Source organism: Nuphar pumila, chromosome 5, assembly GCF_984573655.1.
Source record: "Nuphar pumila chromosome 5, dmNupPumi1.hap1.1, whole genome shotgun sequence".
NCBI classification, from domain to species: domain Eukaryota; kingdom Viridiplantae; phylum Streptophyta; class Magnoliopsida; order Nymphaeales; family Nymphaeaceae; genus Nuphar; species Nuphar pumila.
The window spans coordinates 940,223-960,893 of record NC_143253.1 but is presented as its reverse complement, the minus strand read 5'-3'; the positions used below and the strand labels follow the sequence as shown (position 1 = coordinate 960,893).

The 20,671-nt window shown below is 36.0% G+C and overlaps 1 protein-coding gene across 1 annotated transcript in view; it reads left to right on the top strand.

The window, feature by feature from the left end:
* The window catches only part of LOC149836394 (mitochondrial import receptor subunit TOM40-1-like), a 30,781-nt gene extending 10,354 nt beyond the window's left edge, over window positions 1-20,427 (top strand). Inside the window, exons 2-11 of the mRNA XM_090005313.1 lie at window positions 12,223-12,304; window positions 12,429-12,528; window positions 12,605-12,700; window positions 12,887-12,937; window positions 13,508-13,573; window positions 16,928-17,029; window positions 18,903-18,971; window positions 19,057-19,140; window positions 19,691-19,786; window positions 19,890-20,427. Of these exons, the coding sequence (XP_089861439.1) occupies window positions 12,223-12,304; window positions 12,429-12,528; window positions 12,605-12,700; window positions 12,887-12,937; window positions 13,508-13,573; window positions 16,928-17,029; window positions 18,903-18,971; window positions 19,057-19,140; window positions 19,691-19,786; window positions 19,890-19,949 (806 nt within the window). The 3' untranslated portion in view covers window positions 19,950-20,427. The remainder of the gene's footprint in view (window positions 1-12,222; window positions 12,305-12,428; window positions 12,529-12,604; window positions 12,701-12,886; window positions 12,938-13,507; window positions 13,574-16,927; window positions 17,030-18,902; window positions 18,972-19,056; window positions 19,141-19,690; window positions 19,787-19,889) is intronic.
* The last annotated feature ends 244 nt before the right edge of the window (window positions 20,428-20,671 follow it).

Genomic DNA, 20,671 nt, shown 5'->3' with positions numbered 1-20,671 from the left:
ATAACAAAACTAAAGCGATCATACCAGGCTTTAGGTGTATGTTTCAAACCATAAAGATATTTTCTAAATCGAAGTACCTTACTAGTGGAGACTTCATATCCAAAAGGTGAATCCATATAAACTTCTTCTTTTAAATCTTCATTTAAAAATGCCTTTTTTACATCCATTTGGTATATAGGCCAACCTTTAATAGCCTCAACAACAATAAGTGTCTTAACTGAAGTCATCCTAGCTACTGGTGCAAATGTCTCAGCATAGTCTATCTCGTATTTTTGTGCATACCCTTTGAAAACTAACCGAGCCTTGTTTCTTTTTAGGGTCCCATCACTCTTAGTTTTGACTTTATACACCCATCTATATCCTATAGTTTTCTTACCTTTAGGAAAATCGAAAATCAGACTTCCCAAGTCATGGATTTTTTTAGTGCTCCTAGTTCTTCATTCATGGCTTTCACCCACTTAAGATATTCTTTTGCTTGTTTATATATGGTAGGTTCAAAATAGACCAAAATTTTATCTAGACAAGCCCTATATTGCGGTGAAAAAGATTCATATGAAACAGATTTATCAGGGGGTCTAGAAGTCATATATGATCTTCTGACTCCTTCAATTTGTTGATTTTCTAAGATAGAGTACCTTTCTAAAGCATTGGGTTGACTGCCATGTTCACGCTTTCTATGTTGAATCATGCTAGGTCCTCCATTTTCAATGTTCTCACCATCCAGATTTAATTGAGCTCTTCGTCTCTATCATTTTCATACGAATAATCCTCCTTACTTTGAGACAATAATTCAAGCAAAAAAGAATACTCAGAGTCTTTCTAAGGCTCAATTTGAAAAAAACTTTCATTTTCAAGAAAGCGAACCTTTCTGGTTATATATAGTTTGTTATTTTTATAATCAAAACATCTAAACCCTTTATGAGTTTCTCCATATTCAAAGAAAGCACACAGTATGGCTTTGGGAGAGAGTTTATCATTTTTGTCAGTGAGAACAAAACACGTGCATCTAAAAGGCCTTAATCTAAAATAATCGGGAAAAACTTTAAAAAGTTTTTCATAAGTTGAAATGTTTTGAAGCTTAGATGACAAAAGTTGGTTGATGAGATATACGACTGTCAAATATGCTTCAACCCAAAAATGTTTTGGAACATCTTTTGCAATTTAAAGAGTTCTAGTAGTTTCAATTATATGCCTATGTTTTTCCTCAGCTAATTCGTTTTGTTGAGAAATATAGGCATATGATATTTGATGAATAATTCTATTATTTTCAAAATAAGTTTTGAAATCATTCGATATAAATTCTCCCTCAGAGTCAGAGCGGAAGATAGAAATTTTAGTCTCAAATTGGTTTTTGACAAGGTTATAAATTTTTTTAAAGTTCTCAAAAACCTCATTTTTGTGCCCAAGAAAGAAAGTATATCCATGAGTCTTGTATAGTCATCAACAAATATTACATAATAAAAGAAACCACCTTTAGATAAAATAAGAGAAAGTCCCCATACATCCGAGTGCACTAGTTTAAAAGGTTTAGAAGAAAAGAAGGTTCTTTTTGAAAAAGAAAGAGCCTTTATTTTGCCAAGAATACAATCCTCACAATAAAATTTTTCATTACAAAATTTGCTTAAATGGGGGTACATGAGATAATTTTGACAAACTAAGATGTCCCAATCTTTGATGCTATAAAGCTAAATTTATATTTTGAACATTATAAGAAAAATTACTTTTTGAAAGAAGAAGACGATCCATGTAGTAGAGATCTCCTTCTCTATGGCATTCCTCAGTCTGCTTCCTGGATTGGAGATCCTGCACAAGATACTTTTTGGATCAGAAGGAGACACTACACCTATAATCGATAATTTGTGAAACAGACAAAAGATTTAAATTTAACTTTGAGACAAGTCTAACTTTTGGAATAGAGAATTTCAAAGAGTTTTCAAAATTTCCAATGCTTTTTATGCTAAGAGAGGCTCCATCGGCGGTAAAAACATTTTTTGGTGTTGAATTAGTGTAACATTCAAAAAGTAAAGAGGAACGTGGAGTCATATTAATGAGGCTCCAGAATCCAAAAGCCACGAAACCTTACTGGGAGGCGATGATGTAGAGACTGCGGCACCAGAGAGAAGAATTTTTGATTTGTAGATGAAAGGCCTCCATGATTTGAGAGAACATGGTTCTAATAGATTTTGAGTCTTAATTGGTTCCACCTCTTTCTTTGTGAGACGCTCCCACATATGTCACCTTTTTTTCTTTTCTTTGAACATGAAAAAATGACCTAATATGGCCTGATTCTCCACAATTATGACAAGCCAATATAGTTTTTTTTTGTTTTCATCATGTCTAGGCTTTTCAATAGAAGACTTTGAAAAGTGGGGTGGTTTATAAACATTTGTATTGACACCTGATCTTGAGACGACCAACACATTATCTTTTGTCTCCTTTGATTCATACATAGATTTTAGTCTTGTCTCTTCCGTGCATACTTGAGCCAAGACTTCATGTAAGGGAAGCATTTTTTTCTTATGAATAATATTGAACCGAACTTGTTCAAATTCGGGTCTAAGTCCTCTAAAAAATTAAAATAATTGTTTCTCAAACTTGTATTTCTTCTATTCTTGAGCATCATTTGGAGTCTCTCATATAAGCTCAAGTCTAGCCCGTTGATCCCAAAGCCTCTTGAGGGTAATATAGTATTCTCTGTAAGAAGATGCAACCCACAATCCGAATCCTCAAATGATTCTCACAAAAGATCTCCCACAAGAGCCATAAAGCTTCATAAGCAAAGCTCACTCACAAGAATCAATAAGATTCATAAAAACACCACCCAAGAAAGAATGCAAATATAATTTCATTCAAGTGGGATATAACCCACACTAAAAGATACATTTACAATGGGGTGAGACCCCATATTTATACAAGTAATAAAGAAGAGGGAGAGGGAGTCGTTGGGCTCCCAACGGCTCTATTTTGAGTCGTTGGGAGTCCAACGACTCTCTTAGTGCTTTATGCTTTTTGACTTAGTTAAAAAGGCATAAAGCCTATTATATGTCCAAAAAGTAAAAAAACATTCTTTATGCTTTTTGACTTAGTAAAAAAGGCATAAAGCCTATTACATGTCCAAAACTGAAAAAAAGAAAAGCTAACTAAACTAAAAAGAAAAGCTAACTAAACTAAAAAGATAAGATTGCATATGATAGTGGTATATTATATATGAGATTACAATTTTAACACTCCCCCTCAAACTTACGGTTGAACAACCGAAAGTTTGTCTAAGAGAAAATGAAATCGGGGAGCAGCGAGAGGTTTAGTAAAGAAGTCTGCCAACTGATATTCTGATGTGACATATAGAAGATCAATGATGCCGTGTAGAAATTTCTCTCGTACGTAGTGACAATCCATCTCGATATGATTAGTCTTTTCATGGAATGTCCGGTTGCTAGCAATGTAAATAGAACTTTTATTGTCGCAACATAGTTGTGATGCTCCCGTACTCATAACACCCATATCTTGAAGTAATCGCCTTAACCAGACTACTTCCATGGTGGTCGCAACCATGACTCTGTACTCAGCTTCAATTGACGAAAGAGAGACCTTTTGTTGCTTCTTGCACCTCCAAGAAATCAATGATTCTCCTAAAGACACACAAAGTCCAATAGTTGAGTGTCGATCATTAGGGTCACCTCCCCAATCTGCATCAATATAAGCAGATAATTCTAATGAGGAAGAAGCAGACAAGAAAAGTCCTCGAAAGATAGAAGTTTTTAGATATCTAATAATGCGTAACACAACTCCCATATGTATAGTGGTAAGAGCATGCTAGAATTGACTTGCTGTGTGGACAACATGTGCAATGTCAGGTCTTGTGATGGAGAGGTAAGATAATGCCCCAACAAGTTGTCTGTAAGGTGTTGGGTTCTCAAGCGGTTCTCTATCGCCAATCTTCATTTTAATATTCACAACTTCAGGAGTGTCAACATGTTTTTCATTTGTGATTCCTGACCTGTCAACAATATCAATAACAAATTTGGATTGAGTTATTAAATAACCTCTAAGAGAATAAGTCACTTTGATACCAAGAATTTTTTTTAAAAATCCTAAATCACTCATTTCAAAGTTGTCTTTGAGAAATTTTTTGATATTGTCAACTCCTTGTTTATCACTTCCAGTGATGATCATGTCGTTCACATAGAGAATAATAATAATACCTGCATTAGAATTCTTAATAAACAAAGCTGTGTCAGTAAGACAAAATTGAAAACCAAAATCAAATATAACTTGACTGAATTTATCATACCAAGCCTTTGGGGCTTGCTCAAGACCATACAAAGTTTTCTGTAAATGAAGGGTTTTTTCTTGAGGATTTTTAATACCAGGTGGTGGTTCCATATACACTTCTTCAGCTAGACTCTTATTGAGAAATGCATTCTTGACATCCATCTGAAAAATATGCCATTTCTTTATCGAGGTAAGCGCTATTAAGGTTCTTACGGTGGTCATTCTAGAGACTGGTGCAAAAGTCGCTTCATAGTCTATTCCATACTCTTGGGAATAACCTTTGGCAACTAGTCGGGCTTTAAACCTTTCAAGAGTGCCATCACTCTTGGTTTTAACTTTGTACTCCCATCAACATCCTATGGACTTTTTTCTTAGTGGAATATCTTGAACATTCCACGTATTTGTCTTTTCAAAGGCATTTAACTCTGCTACCATGACTTCGACCCATTCTGATTGTTCTTTTGCTGAATCATAATTAGAATGTTCTATGTAGGAATGTAATAAGGCAATATATGCTTGATGTTTTAGTGAAAAAGACTCATAGGATACAAATTTTCAGGGCATTTTTGACACCCTAGAAGTTTTTTTTGTTTATATTTGATCCTGTGCTTTAGAATATTTTTCTAGAGCACAAGGTTGCTCTAGATTACCTCGTCTGAAATATTGAATACAGTCTGGGTTATTATGAGATGGTTTGGTGCTTACAGTATCATTTTGATTTTCTTGTTCAACTTCACCTTCATTAATTTTTGGAACTAAGTCCAATAAGAAAGAGTATTCATCTACTTCTCTAGAATTCTTAATTTCAAAAAGAACTCTCATTTTTTAAGAATGACACATTTCGTGATACATATAACTTTCTAGTTTTGGGATCAAGGCATCTATAACCTTTTTGATGGTTTGCATAACCAAGAAATGCACATGGAATAGCACAAGGGGAAAGTTTGTCATTCTTGTTAGAAAAAAACAAACATTTGCAACCAAATACCCTTAATATTGAATAATCTAGAATTTGTTTGAAAAGTTTTTCCATAGGTGATATATTGTTTAACAAAGATGATGGCATTCTATTAATGAGATATACTACGAATAGAGTAGCTTCGGCCCAAAAGTTTTTTGGTACTTGATGAGTAATGATTAGAGCTCTTCTTGTTTCTATAATATGCCTATGTTTTCTTTTTGCTAAACCATTTTGTTGTGGAGTATATGGGCATGATCTTTGATATATAATGCCATGTAAATTTAAATAATCATAAAATTCCTTTGATATATGTTATCTCCTGAATCAGTGCGAAAAATTGAAATATCATTTTTAAATTGGTTCTTGACCAAATTATGAAATACTTGAAAATGAAAAAATACTTCGGATTTATGTTTGAGAAAATAAATCCAAGTATGCCTTGTAATGTCATCTACGAAAATGAATAGTACAAAAAACCTTTTTTTGATATGACAGGTGCAGGACCCCACACATCCGAATGTACTAACTCAAGAGGTCGAGTAGAGACAAAATTTCTTTCTTGAAAGGGTAATCTTTTCATTTTTTCAAGAATACATTTTTCACACTTGAATGACTTAGAATTACAAAAATTTTTCTTATTTGGAAGAAAATGAATCTTGGATATGCTAGGATGACCAAGTCTCCTGTGCCATAGATCCAAGTATATTTTTTAAACATTACAACATAAAGTATTCTTGGGAATTTCAAAAAAATCCATGTAGTATAGGCCTCCTTCTCTATGACCTTCCCCAATCAGCTTTCCTGACTGGTGATCCTGTACCCGACAACCACGAGAGGAGAAAAAAACGTTATATCCATGGTCAGATAATTGGGAAACAGATAAGAGATTGAGGTTTAATTTGAGAATATACCTAATTTGTGGAATAATTTTTTTTTTTGAGTTTTGAGAAATATTTTCAAAATTTCCTACCCCTTTGATTTCTAATGATGTTCCATTAGTAGTAAAAATATTTGACCCTTTTGATTTATGACATTCATATAACATATTAATATTTGGGGTCATGTGAAAATAAGCATCTGAGTCAAGAAGCCATAGAGATTTACCTGTATCGGAAGTGCTAACTGAAGAGACTGCGACTCCAGTAGATGAAGATGCTTCCTTGAGTAGAGGTTGAAACGAGAGTTACCAGTCGAGGAAGCGGGAGAAAGAAGCAATATGGGAAGCGAGGCACTTTCAAAAATTTAGGAAGCGGGGAAGCGTGGGACCACTTAGAAGAAAATTACGAACCGTCTCGGAAGCGACCTAGGAAGCGAACCGGAAGCCGTAAGCGAAAAAATGGAAAAAGTGAGAAGCGTGGGGGAAGCGCGCTTCCCATAAATGGGAAGCACGTTTCCATAAAAGGGAAACACACTTCCCATAAAAGGGAAGCACGCTTCCCAAAAAAAGGGGACACTTCCCCACGCATTTCAGAAGTGCGACGTTTCGCGCTTTAGAAGCGCGTATCGGGGAAGCATGCTTCCCCATATGCCTAGGCGCTTCCGGTAACTCTAGTTGAAACGCTTCCACCAATTGTGCAAAGGACATACTTCCAATAAAAAATTCATTTGACTCTTGTGGAGGTCCGACTGAAGCAACCTTTTTCTTATAAGGTCTCTTCAATTTTGGACAGTGAGTTTTCACATGTCCTGGTTTTCGGCAATAATAACAAATGATTTTTCTTTTCTCAAAGTCATTCCCTTGTCTTTCATCATTTCCTCTTCCATAGTTAGGGGGTTTGTAAGTTCTAATATAATTTCTTGGTTTTGACACGGCTAAAACAGAGTCATCATCACACTTGGTAATTCTACTCTTGAGTCTATTTTTTTTCATATTTACTTCTTCTATTGTGTCTTCTATTGAAGGCACATTTCCACGGTGAAAAAAAATAGACTTGGTGGATTCAAACTCCGATCTTAATCCACTAATAAATTGAAAAAAATGTTCCACATTTATTTGGTTTTTGTGGAGTTTTATATATTGTGGGCAATGCCACTTTGGTTCAAGAAGAGCTAACTCTTCCCATAATTCCGACAAGCCATTGTAGTATTTTGTAATACTCTTATCTCCTTGAACCATATTTCTAACTTTGATTTGTAGATTGCACACATGTGCAATATCTTTAAGAGAATACATTCTCTTAAAGTAATCCCATGCATCATTTGCATGCTCAAACTTTGCAAGGCGACCATTTCTTTATGTCGACACTTGTTATGAGCCAAGATATGATCTTGGCATGTCTCATTCTCCATTCCTTCCATTTTTTTCGTAAGTGGAGATGACTTTAATTCTTTCTACCTCCATGAGAGGTATTTCTTTTCTCCATCTTTTGTAAGGATTAGGGTAGGTTCTACATCGGTCCCATCTACTAATCCCCATAATCCTTTTCCCCATATAAGATGCTTCATGATTGAAGCCCGTGTGACATAATTGGAATCGTTGAGTTTGATGGGATTAACGGTGACATTATCATTGTCATCCATTTTATATTTTTTGGGAAGAAAAAGATAAAAAAGAGAAAAAAGAGATCAAATGCAAGAAAAAGGAGATAAAGATGAGGATACTCTACCACAAACGGTGAGTACAAGCATTCCTCCAATCTTTCACATGATCACAACTTCAAGGGAACTTTACTTCCTTTCAAAATCTCGAATGGCATGCTTCCCGATACACCAAAAGAACTTAGCTTGATCTCTTCAACCAACGACTTTGATACCATGTAAGAAGATGCAACCCACAATCCAAATCCTCAAGTGATTCTCACAAAAGATCTCCCATAAGAACTATAAAGGTTCATAAGCAAAGCTCACTCGTAAGAATCAATAAGATTCATAAAAACACCACCCAAGAAAGAATGCAAATATAATTTCATTCAAGTGGGATATAACTCACACTAAAAGATACATTTACAATGGGGTGAAACCCCATATTTATACAAGTAATAAAGAAGAGGGAGAGGGAGTCGTTGGGCTCAACGACTCTCTTAGTGCTTTATGCTTTTTGACTTAGTCAAAAAGGCATAAAGCCTATTATATATCCAAAAAGTAAAAAATGATGCTTTATGCTTTTTGACTTAGTCAAAAAAGGCATAAAGCCTATTACATGTCCAAAACTGAAAAAAAGAAAAGCTAACTAAACTAAAAAGAAAAGCTAACTAAACTAAAAAGATAAACTAAACTAAAAAAGATAAGATTCCATATGATAGTGGTATATTACATATGAGATTAGCTATGAGATTACAATTTTAACATTCTCTCACGGTCTTATCACCTTGTTTGCAATTATGCACCTTGTCTATGAGATCCCATTTGTGTGCCACATCTTTTTGGGTATATGTTTGTCTAACGTATTCCCAAGTTTCAACGATTGTTTCAAATTCAAGAATATCAGAGCAAGGCTCTTCATGCATACTTCCCATAAAGAGGGAAAAAACCTTGTCATTACCTACTTCCCACTCTTTATAGGCTTTTTTGTAATCAACCATAGCCTTTTCCTTTTCAATCCCTTTAAGGCTTTCTTCTTTAGATCCACCATCGACTCCAATAACTAATTTTGTGAGAATTGGTTGTGGTTTGCAGATCCATCAACAAAGTTTCTTTAATCTTTACTCATGAAGATTATTTTCGACGTTGCAGCCCACATGTAGTTTTTCTCATCAAATTTGATGGGAGTAACTGTTGGTACACTTCCCGAGGCAACAAACCAACGAACCAATGCTCCACCAATCCCCCGAATCTCTTTTTCAAGCTTTTGTCTAAGAGCACCAAAGGCTGATACCATGAAATGAAACAACAAGTGCACATTTACCATGCCACAAAGATGTACACTCACAAGTACAAAAGCCTCTAATGGGCCAACACACAATCTCTCAAAAGAGATCAAGAACATAAAAAATAATAATGATCTTATTTAAATATGCTTGGGAAAACAAGCATTGCTTATACAAGAGAGGCTCCCATGACAAAGGGGCTGGTCCAACAGCTAGTTGGACCAGCCAATCACATGTTCAAAAATAAAAAAGAAATAAATGCAAAAAACATAAATTAAGAAACTTGTCAGTCCCTAATGGATTGACACCTGTTATAGACTGAAATACCCTTGATGGGTGTTTCAGCTTACATACATAGTGAACTATATATATGTATATATATGCACATATATATATATATATATACAAAATACAAATGTCATATATACAATACATTTTAATAGCCGAATGACTAAAGAAACTTTTGATTGATATTCCATTGGGTAACAAACCCTTGCCTCCCGTGGCTATTTACTGTGATAGCCAAATTGCTATATATAAAGTAGGGAGCAATATATACAATGGAAAATCTAGACATATATGTCTAAAACACCACTGTGAATAATTACTCAAGGAGTAATTTTGGCGTAATATGTGAAATCTTGCCAAAATTTGGCAGATCCACTTATGAAAGGCCTTTCACGTGAAATCATTAAAAATACATTTGAGGGAATGAGATTAAAACCTACTAAAGAAATTACCTGCGATGGTAACCCAACCGAGTGACTCGAGTCGCCTGAGTGTTTGGTTCAATGAGAAGAACAAGTCACTGGAGTAATAGGATGAGCACTTTTATATATGTGAAGATAGAGAGTATCTTCGTCTTCTATTCTGATGTAAGTGCTCAAAAATTTTGTGCTGTGGATGAGTCTCTTGACTCTTAATGAGATCTGTAGGCCAGATTGGCTAAGGTGGTTGAAACAAGTTTCCACCTTTGACACCTATTTGAGTGTGAAGGTGTGGGTCGCCTTCTATGAGATGGAGGTTGTCTCTAGAGCACTCATGAAATGGGATATTGCATAGGGCCCTTAATAAAACCTTAATATATTTGATGACACATATAGTTACCTAAAAGGAGTAGGTGTGAATAGGCCTAAGAAGTTCACATTAGGGGCTAAGTTCAAAGCTGCTAGCTACTTAGTCTTTGAGACTGTCTGAATCTTGTTCACACTAAGTGTTGGTTCAAACCGAAAGGTACCTTTACCTATACATTTGACTTTCACGAACAACTTCACTCTTCCCTTTTATCCTAATTTTGACCCACGTGGTGGATTGTTGGTATTTGCTCAAAATTATGCCTATTTGGAACCAAGGTTTTTGGATAAATAGCCCATTCTTTTGCTTAGTTATTTGGAATAGCATTTTGAGGGGAAAAACCCACTTTGTGAAAATTGTTTATTCCCATATCTATCATCTTTGGAAAACTCCAAGTGTTTATATACAGGGGAGTTGCCTTAGAGGGGAAGGTTCTCGATAGGCATTAGATCTTGGGCTTGTCAAATGAACTTTAATTATCGATTTGGATTCGGGTTTAGTTCGATCCGGTCTCGGTCTTGGTCTTGGTCTTTGATCTATGTTTTTGTCCCTTGCAAATAGAGTTGTGAACTTCCTCTTGAATTGCGAATTTCCTTCCTTTGTGTTTTCCGAAAATCCTTTGTGCCTTGCGATTTTTTTTTATGACCTGCAAATTTCCTTTATAAGATGCAAAATTCCTTCATGGCTTGCGAATTTCCTTTATGAGTTGCAAAATTCCTTTTGACTTGTGACTTGCAAATTTCCATTATGGCTTGCGAAATTCCTTTGTGATTTGCGTATCTTGCTTTAGCCTCAACGTGTTGATATGTTGGGATGGCCTGTGCACATGACACCTGATTTGGGCAATGGCCGCCCTTGATGGGACATTGCAAGGGCGAGTTTTAAAGACGAAAAAGGAAGTGCAAAATTCTTCTTCTTTTCCTTTTTTCTGTGGTTTTCTTCTACCTTTCTTTCTTCTTCTCCCCTATTGTGAAGCTGTTCAGGGTGACTGTGTCGTGGTCGCTAGCTTACTCAGTGCTAGGGGTGGTTGGTGAGGCGTGGTTGTATCCCAGAAACAAAGTTGTGCACAACCCTTCTGCACCTGGGCTTGATCCAGTTGGGGCAGCTATCTCTTTTGAGAAATAGCCACCATTAATCTTGCTTATACAATGGAAAGTGCCACCATTTTACCCCTCCAGCAAAACAAATTAGCCAAAGGTGTGTTTTCATGAGTTTAAGGTTTCACATTAAGAAGATATATACAAGAATAGAGCTATATAGGTTAGTGTTGAGGCAATTGACATGTCGCCTCAATAAGAAGAGAGACTTGTATGGGTAAGCCTAGTGGATGCACATTTTTATAGATCTATATACAAGAATAGAGCTATATAGGTTAGTGTTGAGGCAATTGACATGTCGCCTCAATAAGAAGAGAGGCTTGTATGGGTAAGCCTAGTGGATGCACATTTTTATAGATCTATTAGGGAACCAGCCAACTGGAGCCTATCCCTGCAATTCAGCTTGTGCAAACACATTCTCTATGTGTTTGGTTTGGATATGGAGGTAAAGCATGATGGAAGACTCATGTCTGACAATTCTTGCATTCACTTCCAACAAAAATAGTCCACATCTATGGTGAAAAAAGATACAAAATTATAGGGGATTTGCACGATTAATTGTCACCGGTAATAGCTGGTATGGTTGAGATTTGAGAACACAGACACGTGTACTGTTCATTTCTGCATAGGGAAAATTGGCATCTGACATGATAAAATCATAGGAATGTCTAGTACCTGTCTCCTAAAAAATCTGTTTCTTTTTCTTATGTTCATGACTTCTGCTGCTTCAAGCTCCCCTAATTCATCAAAACTTGAAATTCTTATTTGAACACGCCTGATGATGTTTTGTTACTTTTTCCTTCATTTATATTTTATATTACTACTAGCATTGCCTATTTGATGTGAGATCTTGAGAATTGTATGGGGAGGTACCTATTCTGAGTTTCTTATCATAAGCAGATTTCCGTAAGTAGGTCTCTTTTGGAGTCTTTATTGCTTTGAAGTCTGAAGTGCATTGTTGATAGGTTGGAACTTTTGATTGATATAGATGCTATTATTTTGCATATTGCAGTGTCATTGAAGCCAGAACTTTTTGAGGGCTTACGCTTTGATTTTTCTAAACCTTTGAACCACAAATTCTCTCTCAGCCACAGGTGTCTTCATTAACTAAGAAATGCTTCCAAAGTCCAATTATGCATAGTATCTCTATTTCTTCTGTTATTTTTTATGTTTCTTCCATAAATTTAGTTCATAACTGTCCGTGCATTAATTTTCTAGTGTTTATATGGGTTCCATGGAGGTTCCTTCTCAATCAACAGACACCATCAAGGTTCCTACTGCTCATTATGAGTTTGGGGCTAATTTCCTGGATCCTAAGGTGGGTGATCATGCCTGTGGTATGGTAGATATACAAAATGATAGTCATTCATAAATATGGATTTGAAATTCTGCAGTTGATGCTTGTTGGGAGGATATTAACTGATGGAAGGCTTAATGCTAGAGTCAAATGTGATTTGACGAATAATCTTACCCTCAAAATCAATGCCCAGGTAACCTACTGTTTCCTTGTTAAACAGAGCACGTTAATGTTTTTATTCTTTGGTCAATTATGAAAATCTATAATTTTTTTTATCTGAATATTTTTTTATCTGATGGGAGATATTCTGCCTAATTTGAAACATAGAGCTGATCTTTGTATCTACTTTTTTCTTTTCTTTTAATGTATTCTTGTGCAGCTGACGCAAGAGCCACATTTCTCTCAAGGCATGTTCAACTTCGACTACAAGGTAAGTCTCTAGATTCTCTACCAAGTGCTGTGCTAGCATCTCTTGAAAGCCATTGTCTAGTGGATAATATTTTTGTCGGATTCTCCTTTTCCCTTGGCTTAAGGAAAAAGAGAATGATACTAAGATTTGTTTTAAAAGTTCAAGACTTGGGAAGATGAAGTCTTCTCTGAGTCCGCATTCCAAGTCATCTCATTAACTGTGGCTGGCTAACACTGAGTTTTAATCTGTTAAGGAAGTGGACTTATGATTTAGGGCCTTTGGGCTGTTGGTGGGCCTTCACTTAGTCAGTCTTGTGGACAAAAATGTTTATCCAATTTATTCATGCCTTCACAAGCACTTATCTCATATTGTCTGCTGCACATCACTGATATTCCTCTGCTGTGCATGGATTGTAACAACTTTGCGCCCACAATTCCACTGTTGGAACCTAGCAGGGACTGTTTTCCTGCTGTCCATTGCATATCTTCTCTTGAATGAATCTATAAGATCCACCAATTCTTTCTGAGTAATTTCTGTCTGCTCTTAGACAGTCATATGGGAATTACAGTTATTTGCTTTTCCTATGTGCAGGGTAAAGATTTTAGGACTCAGTTTCAGTTTGGGAACAATGCATTTTATGGTGCCAATTATATCCAGGTAATAAATTTGGAATTCTGCTTTTGTATATTTTTATTTTTTTTATAAATTGCAAAGAATTTACGTTTTACTATTTTTCCTCAGCTGTAATGTTATGTGCTTGAGTTTACCAACATAGTGTTTTCTAATAAATACTGACAATCTGGCCTTCCTAATGCATATCAGAGCCAAAATATATCTGTTCACAGTCCATTTAATACCTGGCCACCTGCAAGTTTATGATCAGTTTAAAAGGCAAAGTACTTCTTCATGGAATGGAAAAATTGTCAGTTCAAGGAGCACCCTTACAATCCCCCTAGAAACAGATCTTATAATCACTTGATCCAGATCACTGTAGGTGCTAAATCAATTATTGTCATCATGTCCTGTAGGTCCAATGTACTTTTAAATGGCAATGCTGGTGTTAGCTAGTAGTCACGACTCATAAGTATGAATATGGTGATACTGCAGCATACTTAGCTATAATGCTTGGTTATTAAATTTTCTTTGTGGGTGCTTGCTTGATCCGAATTTTATTATTTTGTGTTTTTTGGGGCTTTCTCCAAGGTGATTGGTTTGTCTCAAGGGAAATACAGATAATGATTATGATACAGTTTTTCGCAAATTTTGCATGCTATGTTGGACATTGTCTGGTTGTCTCTGATATCCCATTATCATTTATGTTTTGGAATGGGGTCTAGCATCATCTAGGCGGTATATTATCTTCCTTCAGGCATTGTCTCCACGTTATTAGGTCTTGTGGACACAATGAGGAAGATCTTTGACTTAACCCTTTCCATGGCTCCATTCCCGTGCGTCCCATCTATGTTATAGTGTCATGTGACCTAAAGTTAGGTTTTCAGCCATTCTAGATTGGAGAGTGTTTCCAACAGATGATGATATAAAACCACATTGCAGGGATTATTTATTGATTGATTTATTTGCAATAGCCAAACTGGGGATGGCTCCTGATGGGATTTGAACTCAAGGCCACAGAGGTTGAGACTTAAGACTGTGACTATGTGGTCCAGCTGTCTTACACCACTACTGTGGCACACTTTCATATATTATTCAAATCTTTTTTTTGTCAAAAGCATATATAGGCATTCATTTAATGGTCCATTTTGGTTTTGCATCATCATGCTCCCACACAGTGAGGTCTGTCATCAGAGCACAGACTGTATCATGTATCCAATGAAATCAATGTCTTTGTGTCTAATCTGCAGCTATGGTGCCCGGACACTCCATTTTGCCATCTGTACCCGTGTTGACACTCGTATCACCGTGTCGACACCCGGACACGCCATTCTACCCACCGTACATACAAGTTTGTATTTAATTAATAATTTATAATTATATTTTCAGTTTATAAACTTTATATTTTCAGTATATAATATATATTTTAGATATAGCACATATATTTAGATTATATTCAGTTTATTTTGTATTTATGTGATATATATAGCTGTGTCCCCATACCCACATTTTTTGGAATTGCCGTGTCGTACCCGTACCAGCACCCGCACCCGCACCCCTACCCAGGTGACAGATCTGCAGTTAATCCACATGTTAAGATACACATATCATTCTTGTGGTTGAGAACTAGGGATTGGTGATAAATCCTTTTATAGTGCTAAGAAACATTTAAAGCATGAGACTGCATATATATGACTACGTGAAGGGTAATTTTTTGGTGCACAAAGTGAATAACATTTCTTGGAATCATAACCATATTTGTGTCTCATGACTTATTGTGTATGTATTTATTGGACTCATGGGTATAATTGAAACGATCACCACAAATCTTGTTCTTTGTGAGGTTTCTCTTGGGAGCTTCTAAAAGTAAAATGAACAAAAATCAGGATAAAATACATACTTGAAATATATAAAATAAGTTTTTATAAGAATATCTTGATATTAGCACAGTAATTATTTTATAACCAACATTTTTAGATTATCATGATATTTTCCCTTTAATATTGGCTGAGAACATTTTTCTTGTAAATATAGTTGCCTCATATACAAGGTTTGAGCAGCTGTGATACTTTACTGGAAACAAAATGGACAGGAAGGAAGAATGAGAAGTTGCCAGTGTGTGGAATTGTTTCATGCTAACAAATTGTACCATCAATTTTTAGCAAATGACTTCACATAAATGGTGTCATTTCATTGTAATATCCAGATCCTATTCACTTTATTTATCAAGATTTTTGTGGAAAATTTCTGTAACGAAAAGCAAAATTAAGAAGACATTTGATAAAAAATGAATTTCTGGTGAATGTATTACTATTGAAATAATTTTATGTTTTGTTAAAGCAAGTCTAGAAACTTGATGAATTGAAAAGTACATGGCATGTGGTGACTATGATCTACTGGTTGACAGTCTCTCTGAATCAGCTCTCTCATACGTTATCCTCGCATGGTAAGATGAGTAATTGTATGAATCAAGTGATTTCATGTCACATCGAATCGACATCTAATCTTGCTTTTTATTCATAGAGAATGACCAAGAGCCATATACATAATACTCATTGTTAAATATGCTGATGCCTATTGGACAGAGAAATTTTGTAATTCAAGAACTATCTCGAATTGGTGAAAAGGATCAGGAAACAGAGCAACTGACTGTGACATTCATAGCTGCTGAAACTTTTGGTTGAGAATTCAGGTTTCTTTCTCAAGTGATGGTTGTATTCCTGAGAGTTATATTATGATAAGAAAACTGCTGCTAAGTTGCCAAGCATACTTTTATGACTGAATGAAGTAAATAGAACATCTTGTTCATAAAAGGTAGGAAAAGAAAAAATTAAGCCTGAACCTGTTGGAAGAAATAAGATTTGGTGTAGGATGTCATTATCCAATTGCTGTTTTTTTTGAGAAGAAGCCTAGGTGCTGGTTGTTTGATCAGAGGTTTATTAAGGGTGAGACTGCATACTTTACGTCCTCATATACATATTAAGCAATTAAAAGTCAAGTGCAGATAAATTGATTGAGTGGATACAAGAATTTGATATCTATGACGTTATCGGATGTTATGACTCTAGTTGATTGATATTCTTTTCCTTTGGTGTATACATTTTATTATCAATCTGTGTGCCATCATCAGCTGATATTTTCGTGCTATTCAAGTCGACAATGTTGATCTTTTTTTTTTCTCTTGCTGTTTCAGTACTATCATACTGCAATCTGCACCATGTAATGTGAGCTCAATAATGTCTTGCTTGTTAATCCTTTTAGGCACTATAGGAAAAGGTTTAACTTATTGCGCTTATGTGTTGTATTGTCAATAGCTGGAGTGATTTTCTTTGTGGTTGTAGAGTCCACTTTTGTTGTTTTTATTCTTTTCTCATCAACCATTAACGTTTTATTTGGCAGAGTGTCTCACCACATTTGGCTCTTGGTGGTGAAGTTTTTTGGCTTGGTCACCAGAGGAAATCTGGTATTGGTTTTGCTGCCCGGTATAACACAGATAAAATGGTACACTGTTTTTCCTCCCTTTCTTGAGTTATTCTACATGCTTCTTTGATGCTTGACATTTAAAGTTTTAGTTTCCCTTGGTATTCTGCCCACTTGATTTAGGAGAACATGAATAGGTTAAGGTTGCCAAATATGAATGTAAGAAACATAAAGGCCATGTACAGGTGCCGTTTTCAGTTTGGGAAATAGTGTTGAGCTTTGACAGGTCTAAAGGTTGAGCAGGCTGCAACATATAGCCATGCTGTTGATTCTGATCATTTCTATTTTATTTTTATAATTTTATATCACTGTTATCAGAAGTGACAGATATCATTATTTTTCATAAAGAGAAGAGTTAGTTCACGATGTTGTATTTGGAAAACCTTGCCACTGACATGTCACACTGATGCGGAGATATCAATGTGGGTGATCTTTGTAAACTAAGATAAGGGACACACACACACATAAAATATAGTGTGTGCGAGCGTACATTGAAGATTCTTAATCTAAAGCAATAAAACATGGATGCCATCTTAATTGCAAATTCTTGAACATCAGCCAACTTAAAAATTGAAATCCATGAAATCAATGATAAATATAAAAAGAAAAACTGGTAACTACAAAGTAAATGATTAAGATCATAAAAGAAAGATGAATTTAAGGACACATTGTTGTCTATCTTTAACAAAGGATTAACTATGATTATGAGATGTCATGGCATGACTGCTATCATGCCTAGAGTTATATTTTCTTGACAAGACACATGCTAAGTGAGTTTGTGTCGACATAGCTGCTGACTGAACTGCTAAGCTTCAACACACCTGTTTCCTATCTGTGTATTGGATATACAAGATGCTTAGTTGGCGAGGTGGGACAATGATTCTCATTTTATGAATGACTTGCTTGCCTCTTTATGTGCAAACAAGTTTAACATTTTGAAAATGTGATTGAAAAATGTCACAAATGTTACTGAGAAATTAAAATAACAAGGATGATGCTAGAGGAAGAAAAGGGGTGTATCTCTTGAGGATGATTTTGAATATTAATCTGCACTTAGTTCTTAAGCTACATGTATAACAATGGGTGCTAAAGGCTAATTATGTCAAAGCATACAGAGCAGCAGCACCATGTGCACTCTTATTTAACACGGAAGTACCTTGACGTACAAAAAGATGCATTGCACTTCTTTTTTCCTTTTGAGTTCGGAGGGATGGGTTTGGTTTGAAGAACATTGATGGACTATTGTTTCTTTCAAGAAAACAATGACATGGAGAATATGTTAAGGAAGGGTTCTGAGCAGATCTTGACGTGAGGTAAATTATTATACTAGAAATAATAAGTGCTAGGCTGATAGCCCTTTAGCAGTGAAATGGGGCATATAAATTGTGTGACTCAGGATGAATAGAAAGGTTTTCACTGGTCATATGATGTTTATTTGTTGATGCATAGGGAATCAAAGACAATTAGAGTTGAAACTTCGCAGTTTAAGAACGTAGGCTATAAATTTTGTCCAGTGAAGCAGAGATGACCAGCTAGAGTCCTGCAACGCCAGAAAAGTCAGCTCTTATGATTTTGTTTTTAGACTTATCCTCCTCTGTGCTGTACCACACTTTATTTACCGGTTCTAGGGGTTTTTGGAGCTCATATGGTCAAGTTGATTGCAACAGAAGGCAATGATGGACTGATGATGATAAAAACACTTTAGAAGCATGTCATCTCCGCTTGTGAAACTAAATATGTAAAATAAGCTGATAAAGTCTCTTTATATACATACAAATGTTTTCTGCAGGTTGCAACTGGCCTAGTTGCAAGCATTCTAATAATTGTTGTTTGGTGTGTGCATGCGTGTTGTTGAATTAGTATTTGTCAATGAAAAATTGATTAACATGTGCAGGTTGCAACTGGGCAAATTGCAAGTACTGGGATAGTTGCTCTTAGCTATGTGCAGAAGTTATCAGAAAAGGTAATGTGATTGTTAGAAAGTTGTTATCGGCTTAGAGATCCATCATAGTCTTGTCTGCCTCTTTGATTGCTTGATCACCATGCAGGTCTCTCTGGCTTCAGATTTCATGTACAATAACATGACAAGAGATGTAACTACCAGTGTGGGCTATGATTACTTGCTACGACAGGTAGTCAGTCTTCTACTCTTCTTTTTTTAGTAGGCCTGAAATACAGATTTTTCCTGTATTTTTGTCCATTCAGTGTGCCTCTCTCTCTCTCTCCTGCATGCTCCCATCCACACATTATCGTTGGTCTTGTTATAGATTATCTACTGAAAGACGTGGCTACCTTTGGTCAAAGGCTGGAACTCTGGTTTGTCTTCAGTCGTGCCCTCTTTCTATGCATGTGTGTGTTCTCTGTGGCATTTTCTGAGAACAAAAATATTTTACTCAATTCAAGTCATTTGTACATGGCCATTGAGATCTTTTTCTGACTAAATTCTGCCGAGTTAATTAGACGATTAGGTTTAGCCTTGCACCTAGTCAATTGAGTTATGCTAATGATCTCGGGAATTTCTGCCAAGATAGTGTGCTATCCTAAAAACCTCGTCATTCTGCCTGATTGTATACATGCAATGTTGGCTCCATTTAAGGTTTTGCCATGACATGTAACAAGGAAATATTACTTTATGCTTTACCATCTTGATAACGTGGAATATGTGCTCATTGTGTATGACAGTGTCGTCTAAGGGGGAAGCTCGACTCCAATGGCTGTGTTGCTGCCCTCTTAGAAGAGAGGTTGAACATGGGTGTTAATTTTATTCTCTCTGCAGAGGTGACCATTAATCAGTCCATTGTTCATGTTATATTCCTTAAATTGTTTCGTTGCTGCTGTCACTGAACTGAAATAGCTAATACCTTTTTTCTGCACCTTTCAGATTGATCATTGGAAGAAGGATTACAAATTTGGATTTGGTATGACGGTAGGAGAACTCTGAAGAACAGGGCAGAAGCTTCTCCATCCATTGAAACTAGATGATAATTGCAGTGGCTGTGTTCTATTGCTATTTTAATTGTTTTTTGTCTGCATTTTACAAGGCTGTTCCTGTTTCCTTCTCTGGGTTGCTTGTGCTTTACTGTCACTTGCAGCTTGTTGGGTTTTCTGGGCTATTCTTGTGTTGGAGGCGGGGATCACGATTTTATTGGTTTCGGCTTTATGAAATTTTACAGGAATGCTTCTTCCGTGCTTTTGTTAGAATGTAGTCATATAGTTGGAACGATGAAGTGCCTGCAGCAGCACAGATTTTACCTTTTGTTTCCAGGGAAACCACGATCTGCGATCGAGGATCTTTTGTTGCACAAGCTGATGTAGCAATCTGTCGAAAAGTAAAATAAGCACCATATTTTTCTCTTACATTTGCGTTCTTAAGATTAGCATGTTCAAAGTGGTGTCTTGTATGAATTCTAATGGTTCACCTTCGAATGATATGGTTGTGGTGCTAAGCATTGTGGGTAGCTATTTCAGGGCTGGTAAATCAGTGGAATGAGCATAACTTGAGGTGCTCAAGCTTGGCTTGTTTTTGTGGCAAATCAACCCGAGCTTGAACTCATGGCGAGCTCTAGCTAAATGAGCCAGGCACGAAATGACTTGCTTGCAAAAGAATGCGTTGTTTCAAAGCTGAAAATAATAGGATTTGAACTCCAGACTTATTGATCCGAG